Genomic DNA, 16,491 nt, shown 5'->3' on the forward strand with positions numbered 1-16,491 from the left:
TCAAAATTATCTTTTAACAGTTTCTGTGTACATCAGTGATACGATCTAAAAAATAATATCACAATTATTTTTTGGGAAGGTAATTTAATTGCATCAAAAAGATATAAATGAATCTTCATTAAACCGAATAAACTAAAACAATCCTTTTCAAATCAAGCCAGAAAATACAGTTTATCTAACCAAATAAAACTGTTCCTTAAGCTAAGTGTACTGTGTTCCAAAACTCTAACTGAACTATTAGTGACTACTGAGCCGAACCATAGAAGGGCCACGAGGTACAAATAGAAAAAGCTCACGTGGATAAGAGGGGTTTCAGGCTTCGGAGTTTAAGAAATGTTGTTGAACTGTGTTGTAAGCTTTCATTTGGAATGTAGGTGAAAAAGATTGCTAGAAGAAAAGAGACGATTCCCATTGATGAAAGAAAATGAAGACAACGGAGTACGGAGACAAATTGCAATGCTGGGTTTGAAAGGGAGTTCTTCGAATTGAACTCGTGAATGATATAGTTCAAAACCATGTAATAAAAGTAAACTGATACTTTATGATATTTTAACTCCATTCAATGTGCCTCATGATTGACTAATACTTTATGAACAACTCCAGTCTTCATATTTAGTATTCTAAAAACACAAATTAAGAAATGAGTTAACAAAAAGTTTTAATTAAAAATAAACCGCATGAAACTATGGTAATAGCTCATTTATAACACTTCCTCTGAAAAAATTATTTGCTTCTTTTAATCAATGTTAACATTCAAAATGAATGGTGAGTGACCGGAAAACAGATATTTAAACTATAGGAAAAGTTATATTGAATGAAAGCTATTTCTTGTACCCGGTGAAACCGAACTACACTATGTTACACGGATTAGAAGAATAACCATGACAAATACACATGTCATCACAAACATCACAAGCCATGTTAAGCAAGAAGTCTTGGAGCTCTCCGAGTAGATTGCCGTTGCTCGCACATTGGCACGACCAGTGCTTGCCAAACTATGCTCAATGGCCTTCTCAGTAGAATCAAGTATCTGCAAGCCAGCCACAATCAATTCATTAGCCCTAAACCACCATCTACATTTCAAACTCCCCATCTGAGACTCTTATCAACCAAAAAACAAGGTTATGAATCAAGACTATTCAATCAACATTTTAACATGCCCTCAGTGGTTGTAGAAGTAATATTACAGCACCGCTATAGCCATATGCCGCAATACAAAAATAAATCTAAGACGAACTTTCAAGAAGACGAAAACTAGATTAATGTAATAATATAACCACCATACAAAGAATACCCCAATCCTAAGAATCGGACTGCCTTTGATTTCATATATATTCATCGGGGGGATAGAAAACATCAGAGTATGCGGAATGGTGCATCTATATTGTAACTCACTCCTATCAAGATCACCTCCGAAGAGATATATTTTAATTGTAAAACAATAAGATAAAACTTCATAGGATACAAAAGAAGATTTGCTTGTAATTAACTTTGCCCTGGATAACATTAGTTAGCATCACCATCTTGTACAACCGTTTAGCCCTGGTATTGAATGAAAATATAAGAATCGAACCTTTTCAGTATTTTGCAGGGACTGGCTCATCATAAGACTACTCTCTTTGAGTTGTTTTGCCAACACCACCATCTCATCAGTCAAATCTTCTTGAAGCATTCTAGAGTATAAAACATGCTGAGGGCTCGTCAATGATGACCAAATAAACTACCAAATTAAGCCAGTAGAGTACGGTAACAGGCAGTTACTAATGATGTGACAATTGACATTAATATATCAGTGCTTGACCTGAAGAAAATATACTTTGTTGTTGTTGTGGACAACTTAGCTTTACATAAGAACACAAGGTTTGCAAGTTTTCGGCTCTTCACCAAAGCAGTACAGAGTCTATTGACCCACCACTACATAAACTTTAAATAACAACTCCACTAAACAGTACCTGTGCTTTTCAATGTGTGCATGTGCACTAGCATCCAATTTGACAGGTGATGCATTGTCAGTCTCAGCAAGCTCGTGTGCTCTTTCTTCTGTACTTGATGTGGGTCTGTCCAATGAATCAGATCAGCAACAGTAAAACAGCCTACAAAATATGCATAGTAAGAAAGGCAAACTATAGCTTACACAGGCCTTCTTCTCAACCCAGAAGAAAGGGGTGACAGATTTTTTTCCTCAATTTCAGAAGGGTTTCCTTCAACAAAACTCCTTTCAAAATCTTTCTCGGATACTTGTGAGTCATTCTGGGTTAAAAAAACATCTGTGGTTAAATGAAAATTGCCTATTTGGTCAAAACTAAAAATTCAGACAAGGAAAAACAAAAAAGGAACAATTTTTTTATGGCTTCATGATGCATTCCAACAAAGTCACAAAAAGTCAAGCCCTTGTGAGGAGCAACTTTAGAGATATCCATATGAGGTGTGCCAAGAGAAGTATCAAGAGTGGTATCAGTATGACATTGTTCCTGAATGAAAGGGACAAAGATGACTCAAGAGATTCAAAAGACTCAGCTTCTATAGAACTCTCCCCCTAAAAATGCATTTCTCCCTAAACCCTAAATAGAGAAACCTTAACTTGTCAGTCATTTGGCTTAAAGATCTTTTTCACACTTTAACATCTCTCCAGGATACGTTAATTTATAAACACATACCACATGGTTAACCAATTTGGAAGCAATGGCTTCAACCTTCTCTAAGTATTCATTTAACGTAGCCTTTGAAATCCTGCATTAGGAGAGCACACATACACACAAATGAATGCACACACGTAAAAAGTAAAGGGCATATAATAGCTTTAATTTACTTACTAGTTAGAAAAGAGAACATATTGGACTATCTAGGGTAGGTAGAAGATGAAAAAATAATCAACAAAGTAAGCTTAGCTTTTAAGGAAATATAATATAATATAATATTTTCTGAGCAAACATTTTACTGAGTTAGTTTTTGGTTAATTCAGTCCAGCCAGCTGGCATGTGACAACTGGCTCCAACTTTCCATAACTATTTTGGTTCCTTGTAGGCTTAGTAGTTAGTTCAGTCCAGCCAGCTATATAATCTTTGTTGTAACAGAATTCTAAATGAAATGAGAAATGAAATTTTCTTGCTTCAATTATCTCCTTCCTTCTCTTCCCAGTAAACTCTAACAATTTACAAATCCTAGATTTTATCAAAGACTTAGAAGATGGGAAAGTATAGCTTAAGTTCAAAGTGAGTAATATTTTAGAGAGAATTTGTTGTGAATTATAAAATAACTCCATTCTGTTATTCCATGATCTGCTGAACCTATATTTATCCTTTGAATATAAGGATAAGTATTGCGGTAGTCTCCTATTATGTTAGGTATGTTATTGGACTGGGCTTATACATTGCTCAATACTAGTTCTTCACCTAGTATATTAGCATGAATAAAAGTCTTAGAATATTTACATTACAGCATCACTCTTCTCCCTTTTCTCTTTCCATTTAATTCCTAACATTTCAATAAGTATTAGTAGTTTCTAGCATTCAACTCTTTAAACCCAAACAACACCCATTATAAAGAAAAATCCTAGCGTACTTAATAGTAGCATATCTTGATTCAAAAATTGGGGTGGCCATATGATGTTCAGATTGTGTTTAGGGTAAAGTATATCTAATTTTTTCTTTTACCATTTTCTATTCTATGAAACTTACAAACTTTGGGGCAGCCACCTTCCCCAACCCCATCCCCCAATCCTATGAAGACCCACGTGCACCACTTACAGTATATTAAAATTAAGGGTAAGATTTCAAAGAATAAAAATTGCCCCATGATTGTGTTGTGATATTATATAGTTTCACTTATAACTCCATGACATCTACGAAATGGTGAATAAAGAGACAATGATACCTTGGTAAGCCCTCGGGTGTCTTTTCTTCAGCCAACTGTTCCAATTGTTCACGTAAAGTAGCAACATACTGTAGAATATCAAAATCAACAAATGATTAAGTTTGTGTTCTAGAGTTAAAAAATGACTAAGTAAAACATATAGGTCAAGAAAATTAGAAAAATATTATAGACATAATGTTGTTAATGTTGAAATGTAATGTTATTTTATTAATATTTCCCTTTGAGTGTACTCAGCCTTAGGGTTAGGGCTTTAGGCAAGTGTCTTGCCTCCTTTTGTATCCTATATATTCACATCAATAAGAAACACAATCGTATAAAAAGATATACATTATTTTTCAAGTTGGTATCAGAGCAAGCGCTACTCTATCTTCTTCATTGTCTTTGTTGCCTCCACACCATCGTTGTTTTGAAAAAATAGTCAGGGTTAGGTGTGCCTTGAGGAGTGCAATCCATTTGCGGTGGTTGTGCAACCAACCGATCATCCACATGTCGTAATGCGCCAATCTATGTGCTTCCGTTTGTGGCAAGCATCCTCCACAGGTCGCCTTGCCGTTGTTAGAACCTCTCAATAACACCTATGTCTAACTCACTGAACTCTTCTGTCTTTGTTTATGACTTTAGTTTTCTGTTTCAACGCACCTTTGTGTTGGGTCGCATGGTCTCTCTTATTTGTTCTCAGTTTTGGTCACTTCTCTAAGATGGCTTCAATAGGTTATGCTTCTTTCTTTTCAGCTACTCCAATTATTACAAGTGCAAGGCTCAATTGGAAGAATTATTCGTCTTGATCTGCATTCGTGGAATTATGGCCTTGGTCAAGGATACAATGACCACTTTAAAACCAAACTGAGCTCTATTTCTGATGCAGACAAATCCCAGTGGCAAAAGATTCACTTCCAACTATGTTTCATGGCAATCACTTGAACATGATGTTTTTGAAATACTCCGATCCTTCAAAACATGTTTCTGTTTTTGGAAGAATGCACACAAAACTTTTGCTAATGATATCCAACATCTCTTTGATGCAACTCAAAGAGTAACTTCCCTCAAACAAACCAACCATTATATAGTTTCTCATAAGGCAAAGGCTAGGGCTATAGAATTTAAAAGATTAATAGTGACACTCAATAGAAGAACTTATATAGTCTTGATTATGAGAAGCCTACATTCAAACTTTGATCATGTCGTGATCAAATTCTAGCTCGTGATCAAATCTCTTCTATCAATGGTTTAATTACTAGACTCATTCGTGTGTCTAACCTAATGATAGATGACAATCAACCTGAAGTTATTGAAACTTCTGCATTGGCAGTCTCTTGTAGAAAGGAGAAGGTCAAAACATACAAGGAGGACGTGGTGGAAGAAGTGGACATCCTCAATGTTCATATTGCAAGAGAAGGGGTCATACCTAAGAAAATTGTTATTCCTTGCATGGTTTTCCAAACAAAGCAACTCTTTAGGTACAAGTCTCATAAATCAATCAATCAATCAATCAATCAGAATCTAAAATTCTTTATGAAGAGAACCAATAATTTTTTAGATACAAGTCTCATAAATCAATCAATCAATCAAGGTGAATCCTCTTCAATGCCAAGTGTGTCAACTGCATGCATTTCTCGTGAAAGGTCATAGTCCATGGATTCTTGATTCAGGTACTTCAAACCATATCTCTAATAACATTTCTTCATTTTCCTCCATTTCTTACCCCAAAATTCCTCATCTTGTTACTGTTGCCAATGGATCCAAAGTGGCATCTCAAGGAGTTGGCCAATTTCTTTATCCCCTTCACTAAATTTAAATTTAGTGTTATTCATTCCTCGTTGTCCTTACAATTTAAGTTCTTTGAGTCAATTGACTCAGTGTTGAAACTAATCTATGATCTAACAGTTAATTCTTTTCATTATACAGGAACATGGTACGAGTCGCCAATAGCCAAGGGATACACTTATATTTATGGTCTAGACTATTGTGATACTTTTTTTCTTATGGCTAAGATCAACATTGTTCTCCTTTTTCTTGCTATGGCTATCATTCGCCACTAGCCTCTTCACCAACTTGGCATAAAGAATGCTTGGAGGAGGAAATTTACATGGAGCAACCTCTTCGGTTTGTTGCTCAGGGAGAGTTAAGTTTAGATTGTAAATTACATCGGCCTCTCTATGGCTTGAAGCAATCAGCTCAAGTTTGGTTTACTAAATTTAGTCATATTGTGCAAATTTTTGGATTGAAACAAAGTGAGACAGATCATTTATTGTTTTATTGTCATACTTCAGAAAAGTGTGTTTATCATATGTTCTATATTGATGGTATTGCTATTACAACAAATGATATCCCTAGAATTGCTCAATTAGACATCTAAAATATTTTCTTGGTATTGAAGTGACACAATCAAAAGAATGTGTCATCGTTTCACAAAGAAAATATGCTCTTGATATTTTGGAGGAGAGAGGCCTGACAAATTGCAAGCATGTTGATAGTCCTATGCACTCAAATCAGAAGTTAATGAGCGACCAAGGTGAACTTTTCTCAAACCTAGAGAGATACAAAAGATTAGTGGAAAAACTCGTTTATGTCACTATAACAAGACCTAAACTAGATTTAACAAATGACTAAATAAAACATATAGGTCAATAAAAATTAGAAAATATTATAGACATAATGTCGTTAATGCTGAAATGTAATGTTATTTTATTAATATTTTCTTTTGAGTGTATTCAACCTTAGGGTTAGAGTTTTAGGCAAGTGTTTTGCATCCTTTGTATCCTATACATTCACATCAATAGGAAATACACTAGTATAAGAAGATATACAATGTTTTTTCATCCATCCTATTTGTTCAAGTGTTAACTCTAAAATTAATAATGAAAAAACATATCTTCAGACTTACATGCACAAGTTTTGCCTGGTTTTGCTGCTGAGGTGCAGCCGCAAGCAACCTCCTTAAGTTTACTTCTGTTTTATTGATTCCCATACCTATAGTGTTTAGAAATTATATGAATTATCTATAAATTAAACATCATTAGGCAAACAAACAAAGGTAACAATGTATGACTGAAAATAATTAGCACTTATCAGTAAAGCTTATCCGATCAAGCTGCCAAAATTAAACACAACCAAAAACCCTAAATATCAATGAAACCATTTCAATAAGTTTAAAGATGAGAAATAAGTTTTGATTCTAAACATGGGCATTATGGAGCATCGTTTTTGCAGAACAATATCAATTTCTAGTGATCATGGTAGCCAAAATCGAGATGTTTCTGAAGATCAGAAAGATAAATATGAATCGTAAATCGAATCGGGAGATACATGCATAGCAAGAGGGAGGAGAAGGGACAGCAGCCCATAACAACCCTAAAATTAAAATTGGGCATATGAGAAACCTAAAAGTAAAATTGGGAACGTGAGTGTGGTGTGAGAGAAGAGCTTGACTGCCACTACATGTAAAACGGCGCCACTATAGGCCTCACCGAGCCGCCGCAAAACCGTATCGCCGCGCCACAGCAACACTCTCAGGCGCCGCGCGAGAACCGTCGCCGCTGTGAGGACCTCGCGGGAGCAGGCCCCGTATGAGGAACGCCGATGAGCTACGCCGCGAGAGGCGCCGCCTCTAGAACCGCCGCCGCCGCCAAAAACTATCAGTTTCAACATCGCCAAACTCATCACTCCCAAGACAAATGCCTAATCATTTCCTCATCCAACATTCTCCCCTTTGCTACTCACTCCCCAACACTATAAACACGGCCTACATGGACAATGATCCCACGTTTTTGTTCTAAGAAGAAGAAGAAGTTTAGATTGGAAAACCTGATATCGCACCGGGGAACGGTGTCAGCCACGGTGGCATTGTCTTGTGAAGGGTTTTGCTTTGGCACTTTCCTTTTCGCAATAACACTAAATAATTTTTTTGAGATGAATATATAAATAAATAATTGCTCTCACTCCATTAATTTATTCTTAATTTCTAATAATACTCCAACTATTTTTATTTATTGCATCAAATATAATTTCTAACTAATTAGTCCAAATTATATATATTCAGAGTACATGCCTATTTAAGTTTTTGTTCAATTCAAACTAAATTTGGAATCAAGCAGCACACAAAAGTTTATAAAATCCATACAACTGTGTTTTGAATTTTTTTTTATAAAATAAGTGATATTCAGTTTTTCCGATATACAAAATGAAAATGTAAATATATAATTAATAATTATTGATTTAATAACTTTTAAATATACTAGCATAGATACAATGTCACATTTTACCTTTCAAGTAACTTTTTGTTTAGAGTTAACTTTTTTTAAAAATTAAAATAACTATCTATAATAAAATAATTTATCTATAAATAAAGAAAATTTATTTATAATCTATACTATTATATAAAGAAGATAATCATTTCATAAGTTTTTTTATATAATCTTTTAATTTGAACAATTTTACTCTTTAATAAATAAAAAATAATTTATTTATGTATTTAATAAAATAAATAGTTAAATATTAAAAAAAATTAATATAGTTTTATACAAAATCATGTATATTTTAAATTGTATTATTTTTATTATTATTAATTATTCATCTATACCATTATGTAACATCACATCATTTCCTAACTTTTTAGTGTCATTTTTAATTACATAATTTACTCTTAAATAAATAAAAATAATTTCTTTAATAAAATAAATAGTTAAATGATTTTTTAAATGAAGTTATATAAAATTTTAATATTATTTTGATAAAATTATATATATATATATATATATATATATTGATTTTAAATTTCATTTTTTAAATTAATATTTACAAAAGTAATAAAATTATAAAAATAATATAATAAACATATGAATACACATGGCCAATGTTAATAAAAAAAAATCTCTTTTTTAATATATACAAATTTTGATCATTTTATCTTTTAAATAACCATTTCTAAATTTAAGTGTATTTTTAAACTGAAATAATTACCTATAATAAAAAAACTAGCATCAAAATAAACAGGGTCCTATATTAAAGTTGTCAGTTAATACGAACACACTCAATGTCCCACCTTTGTGAAATGAACTACACAGTGTAGTTTCAACCCCCCATCCCCTAGTTTCTCTTTTTGACCATTGGAATCAGTTCTTTGCCTTCACAGAGTTATTCTCCTTGATCCTTGCCCGGTTATCCAGCTTAACAAAGCGTTTTAGATTGTCATAAGCAAGTGTTTCAATATTGTTCCTACGCAGTTCACTAAGGGCCGGGCGTTTATCAAGCAGATGCCACAGCCTGTCAGGGTAGTCTGAATCAAGCAGGATTTTTGGATCAGTTCCTTCCTTCAGAATGTTAGCACCTACAACTGTGCTTGACTTTACTTCTTTACTAAGAGTTGATGCCTTGGGTGCATCAGCAGCTCCACCCCCTTTAGATCCTTTCTTTGCTTTACCGGTGGCAAAAGTTCTTTGGCATGCAACCCTAACTGCCTCTTTGGTTGTAAGAATATATCTTATAGATCTGGCATAGTTCATTGCCATGACTTTCTTCTGAAAGACAATTTTAGTTCATTTCAGTGTGGAACATAACTATATAGAAAAATTCAGTATGAATAGTTGTTCTCTTACAATTTGAATTCAACACCTTGATTGCTTATTAGAGTTCGGATACCTACTTTATAAATAAGATACAAAAAGTGTTCTACTCCCTTATAAAATTTCTCCTAAAAAGTTTAATAAAAATAATAAGATCATCAATCATCGGGGCCTAAAGAGTGCAGGTAACTAAAAGGCTGCAGTTATAAAACAACAATACTGCATCATTCCTCTCCTTTCCCAACCCCACACCCCGAGAACATTAATCTTTTGTGCGTTTTGAAGTAAAGAAAGGAGACGCATAAGGTTATAGACAACTACATATTGCTAACGGAAAAATACAGGTGCCTTTAAAATGAAAACAAGATCTTCAGCAGACTTTCCTCCTAAAAATAACAATCATCCTCATATATATGGGACCAGATTCACCTCATCCAACATTACATCTACAGATTATTTGCATCGCCATATTTAAAGTGAAAAAATGGACAATCTTTCTCTAGAAGGTCGAGGTTGTTATGAACCAGCATTCCAAAGAACTTAAGGTGTTGGGTAAAAGGGTGTGAACTGTTTTATATGTTTTTTGTTATAATGGTAAACATCTGCCAGGGCGCCACTAACAACATAGCAATGTAATTAATAAAGGTAAGAATTTGATTTTTCTAATCAATTAAATTCGCAATCTATTAATCAAGAAAAAACATCAGTGTTCTTCGACAAACAAAAGAACAGAATTGTTATACCTGACCAAGTAGCTTCCCTTCAAGTGTCAGGTTTCAATATGAAGCCTGCAACTTCAGAAGAAAAGAAAAAGAAAAATAATGTGAAGTTACATCACATAGCAGCACCAAACATTATCATATATAATCTAAAACAAAACAGGTCACACCACAATTCCATGTAACCAGAATCAAGTCCATCAATTTCAATGAAAAAAGTCAATGAACTTTAGAGTTCAGAGAGTAAATTCATTCTTTAATACAAAGAAACTAGTAGCAAAACAAACTAACGCATCATTTAGGTGATTATTGAAATCTCATTTTTACTATTTTGGTATGCAAAGTCCTCAATTAATCAAAAAGTAAGAAATGTCACACAGTCAGTATAACAACACAGCAGTTATAAAAGAATAAATAACAAACCTAAAGACTAGTCCAGGCATAGGTTGAGAAAGCGCAAGAAGCTACTAACACGCCAAACATACATATTACAATTAGGTTACACTATGGTTTTGACAATATTTAACAAATGAGAAAAAGAACACCACCTTACATTCTCAAATTCACACATAGAAAACGGCGAGATCATTCGAAAGAAGAAAGAGCCACAAGGAAGCTTTAATTGCCTATATGTTCTTACTGTTCATTTTTCACGAGTGAACCCTAATATGCTTCTCAAATCCAAAGAAACTGCAATCATAATGATAAGGACCCACAAAACATGTATAATACCTATTCAAATTACACATATAAGACAAGAAAATTAAACTTATCGGTTCAATTGGTCCAAACAAGGAAAACAATGGGAAAACGAGTAAAAACAGAATCACACGAGCGAAAACCAAATTGGACGGCATTCCGAAAAGGTTTAAACACACCAGTTGATAAAAGTGAAATTGGAAAGGAAATGATGAAGAAAAATGAAGTGAATTGAGAAGAGAATAGGGGAAGTGATAGGTCGATCAAAGGCTTCAAACAAGATAAGGGAAACCGAAAATAAAGAATGAAAGAAAATCGCAGCTACTTACAGATTGTAAAGTGAACAGGTAGAGAAACCTCGTCTTCTCAGAATCAGATGCAAACTTTGTTGCCTTTGATCGCGCAGTCGCAGGTTGTAAGAACCCTCTTGGTTTTTGTTTTTCATTCTCTCGCCTTTAGAGCATAATAACATGGTTTATTTTACATAAATGGTTCGATAATCATCAAAGGCATTTAGTCGGAATATAGCTATTTTTAAACTATTTAGTTAAGAATTACGATATAATTAATGTTTTAGAAAAACATTAACTTTTCAAATAATTATTTTTGTCACGGGTATTTTCAATATAAAAATTATAAATATTGTTAACATTTTTAATTTCCTAAAATTAATAAAACTCAATCATCATTGGTGAAATAATTTTATATTTTAAATCAACAAAAATAATTATAATACAACTATTATATCTTACTCCGAGTTCTGCTCTTCACATTTTTATCATAAAAGCATATGCCGTGTATTCACAATTAAAATATTTTATGGATAAACACTCCATAACAAGTAGGGTTATATTCGGTTTTTAATACAATAACAAAAAATTACAGTATTGATAAACAATTTTAATTTTATTAATTTTGTTTGAATTTTATTAATAGTTAAGATGATTGAACATGGTAGTTTTTATAATTCTACATTTATTTAGTAAAAAAATTAATGTTAATGTGTAATTAATTTTTCAAAAAGTTCTTTATCCTTTACTTTCTATTTTTAATATTTAAATTTTATTAATTATATATTAACATTAATTTTGTTTTTAAGAAACAAGGGTGCATGCTCCATTATATTAATTATTAATTAAGTTTAAATAAAACTAAAGTTATTATATTAATATTATAATTTTTTATTTTGTACTAAAACAAAATAATCTCATCCTTATCATTTAATTATTTAAGACTATATTTTAAAATGTTAATTTATTTTGTTATCTCATTGTTAATTTATTTATCATTCAAGCATTAAGTGGAGGAGGATGCTTAACGGGATTAATGGTCTCAAAGTCGGAGATCAGTGGTGTGAAGACCCAACCGAAGTAAAAGCTAGAGTGAAGGAATTTTTTTTAGGGCAGATTCAGTGGGGGGGAAGTCCTCTAGTTAGATTGGATAATATTCGGTTTAAGGGCATATCTAGGGAGGATAATGAAATGTTGGTTGAAAGCATATCTAAAGAGGAAGTTAAGGAGGCAGTCTGGAATTGTGACAGTTCCAAAAGTCCTGGACCGGATGGCTTTAATTTTGGTTTTATAAAATTCTGTTGGGACATTTTAATAGGAGATGTTGTAAGTGCGGTACAAAGGTTTGCAGAGGGTGGAAGTTGGCCGAAAGGTTCTAATGCTTCCTTTATTACCCTTGTTCCAAATGTTGCAAATCCACAACAACTGAATGAGTTTAGACCGATTTCTTTGGTGGGCTGTGTGTATAAAATTATCTCTAAAATCCTCTCTTCAAGGTTAAAAAGGGTTCTAAACAAAGTTATTGATCCCAGACAGTCTGCTTTCTTGGAAGGAAGAGGTTTGTTGGATAGTGTTGTTAGAACGTATGGTTTTAAACTAGAAGGGGGTGAATGGTTTAAAAGGGGTTTTCGAAATCTTTTAAGCCTATAATGAAATTACTTCGAGAATAACTTGATTAAGAAATCAGTTTGTCAAAACACAAAGCAAAAAGCACAGCACCAGAAAAACATTCAGTTGTTTCGCAGAAACAATCGATTGTTTATACCAGTTTACAAATATAAAAACTGAATTTAAAGAGTTAAAGGATAGAGAAAATGCACACAGAGATTTATACTGGTTTACTCTAAACCTAGAGCTACATCCAGTCTTCTCAGAAACCACTGGGAATCCACTAAGCAATCAACCCTAGATCACTTACAACACAACCAAAGAAGTGATCTTGATCCCCTCAAGACACACACTTCCTTTGGTCCAGCACAACAACAGTAAGAATGTTGATCTTGATCCCGTCAAGAACACACAACACTTCTCAACAATACACAGAAGGTTTCTTTCAAAAGTACAAAGGATTACACTTGTTACATAACAAATCTGAAATCAATACAAGATGAAAATTCTATCTCACACTCTTTGATCAATTCAATCTCTAAGCAATTCTCAACTTTTCAAAATCTCAAATCAGTTGAAAAACACAAATCTGTTTTTCTGTATTTAAAACAAAGTTGTTTGTTGCATAGTCTTAACAAACTATTAATTACATTTAAAGATTGGTCAAAACATTAAAAATTGGAACGTAAATGGTTAAAAAAACATTCAATGCTCAGTCAAAGCACAAAACAGTTATCTGTTATGGTCCCAAAACAAACAATCGATTGTTTCCACGAATCAATCGGTTGTTTTGGTTTGACAGCAAGTCAACAATTGAAAGCAGTTTTCAACCTTTCTAAAAACACCTAAGTATAAAACAATTGGTTGTTTCGACAAAACAACAGGTTATTTTTCACTTAGTTTGAAAAACACTTTTCTTTTAAAAGGTTTGAGAATGTTTATGCTTTGGATTCAATTAAGAGTGGATTATACATAAAATCTACCCAAAATCCTATCTAAAAGACAGCTCAGCAACAACAAGCACATCCAACCTTTCATCAACCTTCAAAGGGTTTGGATTTTTCAAAGCTTGAACACACTTGGTTCAACAAGCGTGCTAGTGGCTAACGAGACACTGGATGAGGTAAAAAGGGAAAAGAAAGAATGTGTGGTGTTTAAGGTGGATTATGAAAAGGCATACGACTCAGTAAGCTGGGAGTTTATTTACTACATGATGGGAAGATTGGGTTTCTGTGGTAAGTGGATTGATTGGATAAAAAACTGTTTAGAATCATCTTCAATATTTGTATTAGTAAACGGAAGCCCAACAACTGAGTTTAAACCTTTGAAGGGCCTAAGACAAGGGGATCCTCTAACACCTTTCCTTTTTCTAATTGCGGCTGAAGGACTTGCAGGGGTAGTCAGACAAGCGAAAGAAAAGAAGTTAGTAGAAAGTATTGAAATCGGGGAAAAGCAAGTAAAGGTGAGCATGCTGCAATATGCAGACAACACTCTATTCTTCTGTAAAGCCTCAATCCAAAGTGTTATGACTTTAAAGGCTATTCTAAAATGCTTTGAACTTGTTTTTGGTCTTAAGGTTAACTATTCCAAGAGTAAGGTTGGTTGAGTGGGTGTGAATATGAATCAGACGATGATTTTCGCCTCTATCCTTAATTGTGACATTATGAAGGCACCTTTCAGTTACTTGGGGGTGTTGGTAGGTGGGAATCATAAGAGGTGTGCCTTTTGGGATGGTGTGATCACTAAGTTACGGAATAGGCTGAGTGTGTGAAAAGGGAAAACCCTCTCTTTGGCAGGCAAATTATGTCTTATCAAATCGGTGCTTACGTCCTTACCGTTCTTCTATGTCTCCATATTTTGTATGCCGACAACTGTGATGTGGAAGTGAAAAGAATACAAAAAAACTTTTTGTGGGATTGGGGTTCAGAGAACAGGAAAATTGCTTGGGTGGCGTGGGATAAGATATGTCAATCGAAAGATAAAGGCGGATTAGGGGTCATTGACATAGAAAAGTTTAACTTGGCTCTTCTAGGGAAATGGATTTGGAGACTTAAGTCTGAAGAGGGTAGTTTATGGAAGGATATTATAGAGTCTAAGTATGGTGGTTGGAGGGGATTAAGATCTCAATATCAGTCTTGTAAGGAGTCGATGTGGTGGAGGGACCTTAGGAAGGTATGGTACAGGGGTGGGGAAATGATTTTGAAGACAGAGGTCTATGGGAAGTAGGAGATGGGAAAGAAATCAAATTATGGGAGGATAAATGGTTGGAAAACATTCCTCTACTGCACAAATTCCCTAGGCTATTTTCAATTTCCTTAGATACTGGTAGGCTATTTTCAATTTCCTTAGATACTGGTTGTACTCTCTCACAAGTTGGGGGTTGGAATAATAATATTTGGTCGTGGAAGTTGCGGTGGATAAGGAATCCTTTTGTGTGGGAATCCAGTCTGGTTGATCTTCTAATGCAGTTGTTGGATAACAAAAGGTTAACAAGAGAGGGTGAAGCTAAACCCGATAAATGGCTCTGGAGGGATGTGGATTATACGGATTTCTCTGTGAAGGCAGCATATAAGTGTCTCATGGGGGAGGAGTCCGTAGTGGGGGAGGATTTATTCGGGAATTTTTGGACTCTAAAGACCTTACCTTCGACACATTTTATGGCTTGGAGGGTGTTACATAATGTCATTCCTACTAAGGACAATCTTTCGAGACGTGGCATACCTTTGATGAGTGATTGGTGCCCCCTGTGTGGTGTGGAAGAAGAGTCGGTAAGACACTTGTTTTTTGAATGTAAGATCTCTTGGAGAATTTGGGGTATGTGTCTCACTTGGCTGGGGCTCCCTTTGGTGCTTCATTGTGATGCACAAATGCATTTTAGGATGTTCAAACCTATTGGTCTAAACTACGCAGTTACCAGGTGCTGGGGGGTATTTGGGTAGGTATTGTGAGTGAAATTTGGAATTACAGGAATAGGGTTGGGTTTGAGAATGGGTAGGTGGATCTAGTGGAGGTTTTTACTGTGGTACAAAGGAAGACTTGGTCTTGGGTCACAATAAAAGAAAAATCGGTTGTTTTCTCTTACTCAGACTGGTGTCTGGAACCTCTTTGTTGTATGAGGTATTTGAAAGTCTGATTATTTGCATTTTTAACTAACGTTTTTTCCCAGTCTTGGTAGTTGTGGTGTGGTTTGTGCAAGTTTCATCGATAACTCCTATCTGGCAAGGTTGGACTGAGGTTTGGAAAGTATTGCATGGATGTGCAGGTTGTCTTGGTCATTCCTATTTGGCAGGATCAGACTGATGACTTTGTTCTGAGCTGCAGTAAAGGAAGTGTTTTTGTTGTACGCTTATCGGTTTGGTGCTGAATTTTTACGGTGTATGAACTGTGGCAAAAGGTTATGTGGCATTTTCTGGTTACTACTGTGGCCAGTTCAGGAGGTTGTTATGTGTATTTTGTAGGGTATTTTTGTCTTACGTATCCTTCTCATAAGGATCGGTTTGTCGATGTTAGCACTTGGACTTTTGGTACAACTCAACCTGTTACAAAGTTATGACTTAGTTGTTGGATGGTGTGTCTTGTATTGGTTTGATGAGTTTGACTCTTAGGTAAGGTCCTCCAGCATGATGACAAAGACCTTATTTAGTTGTTGGATGCATGTCCTTGTTTGAGGATGTGACCTCTCTGGTGGGGTGATATAACTGTATTTGTTGGGTTTCTTTATCTTTGTCTGGGATTTTATCT

The 16,491-nt window shown here is 34.4% G+C and overlaps 3 protein-coding genes across 12 annotated transcripts; 1 reads left to right on the forward strand and 2 right to left on the reverse strand.

Annotated features, from left to right (window-relative positions):
- Positions 1-715: 715 nt before the first annotated feature.
- LOC137807283 (uncharacterized) lies at positions 716-7,784 on the reverse strand. 7 transcript variants are annotated; one of them, XR_011080495.1, is made up of 8 exons: positions 7,254-7,780; positions 6,758-6,843; positions 3,874-3,941; positions 2,658-2,730; positions 2,135-2,471; positions 1,953-2,057; positions 1,574-1,673; positions 716-1,030 (listed from the first exon to the last, which is right to left on the reverse strand). XR_011080495.1 is itself a non-coding variant. In XM_068607847.1 (8 exons), the coding sequence occupies exons 1-8, from the start codon at positions 7,715-7,717 to the stop codon at positions 854-856; spliced, it is 765 nt and encodes a 254-aa protein (XP_068463948.1). In that variant the 5' UTR covers positions 7,718-7,784; the 3' UTR covers positions 788-853. The 7 variants fall into 7 exon arrangements, 5 of the variants coding, with proteins under 5 accessions (XP_068463948.1, XP_068463946.1, XP_068463949.1 ...); XR_011080494.1 differs by having other exon boundaries at positions 788-1,030; positions 1,574-1,690; positions 2,135-2,250; positions 7,254-7,771; XM_068607847.1 differs by having other exon boundaries at positions 788-1,030; positions 2,135-2,250; positions 7,678-7,784.
- Positions 7,785-8,854: 1,070 nt separating this feature from the next.
- LOC137807287 (uncharacterized) lies at positions 8,855-11,341 on the reverse strand. Of its 4 annotated transcripts, none has more exons than XM_068607856.1 (3): positions 11,182-11,341; positions 10,178-10,228; positions 8,855-9,386 (listed from the first exon to the last, which is right to left on the reverse strand). In XM_068607856.1, exon 3 carries the CDS (start codon positions 9,378-9,380, stop codon positions 8,985-8,987), a length of 396 nt encoding a protein of 131 aa, XP_068463957.1. In that variant the 5' UTR covers positions 9,381-9,386; positions 10,178-10,228; positions 11,182-11,341; the 3' UTR covers positions 8,855-8,984. The 4 variants fall into 4 exon arrangements, with proteins under 4 accessions (XP_068463957.1, XP_068463956.1, XP_068463959.1 ...); XM_068607855.1 differs by having other exon boundaries at positions 8,855-9,389; XM_068607858.1 differs by having other exon boundaries at positions 10,178-10,222; positions 11,182-11,323.
- A 3,212-nt stretch (positions 11,342-14,553) lies between these two features.
- Positions 14,554-15,983, forward strand: LOC137805577 (uncharacterized). The gene is made up of 4 exons (XM_068605520.1): positions 14,554-14,922; positions 15,219-15,518; positions 15,629-15,741; positions 15,917-15,983. The coding sequence occupies exons 1-4, from the start codon at positions 14,554-14,556 to the stop codon at positions 15,981-15,983; spliced, it is 849 nt and encodes a 282-aa protein (XP_068461621.1).
- Positions 15,984-16,491: the final 508 nt, after the last annotated feature.

The sequence above is a fragment of the Phaseolus vulgaris genome, chromosome 3 (assembly GCF_000499845.2).
Source record: "Phaseolus vulgaris cultivar G19833 chromosome 3, P. vulgaris v2.0, whole genome shotgun sequence".
Taxonomy (NCBI): Eukaryota; Viridiplantae; Streptophyta; class Magnoliopsida; order Fabales; family Fabaceae; genus Phaseolus; species Phaseolus vulgaris.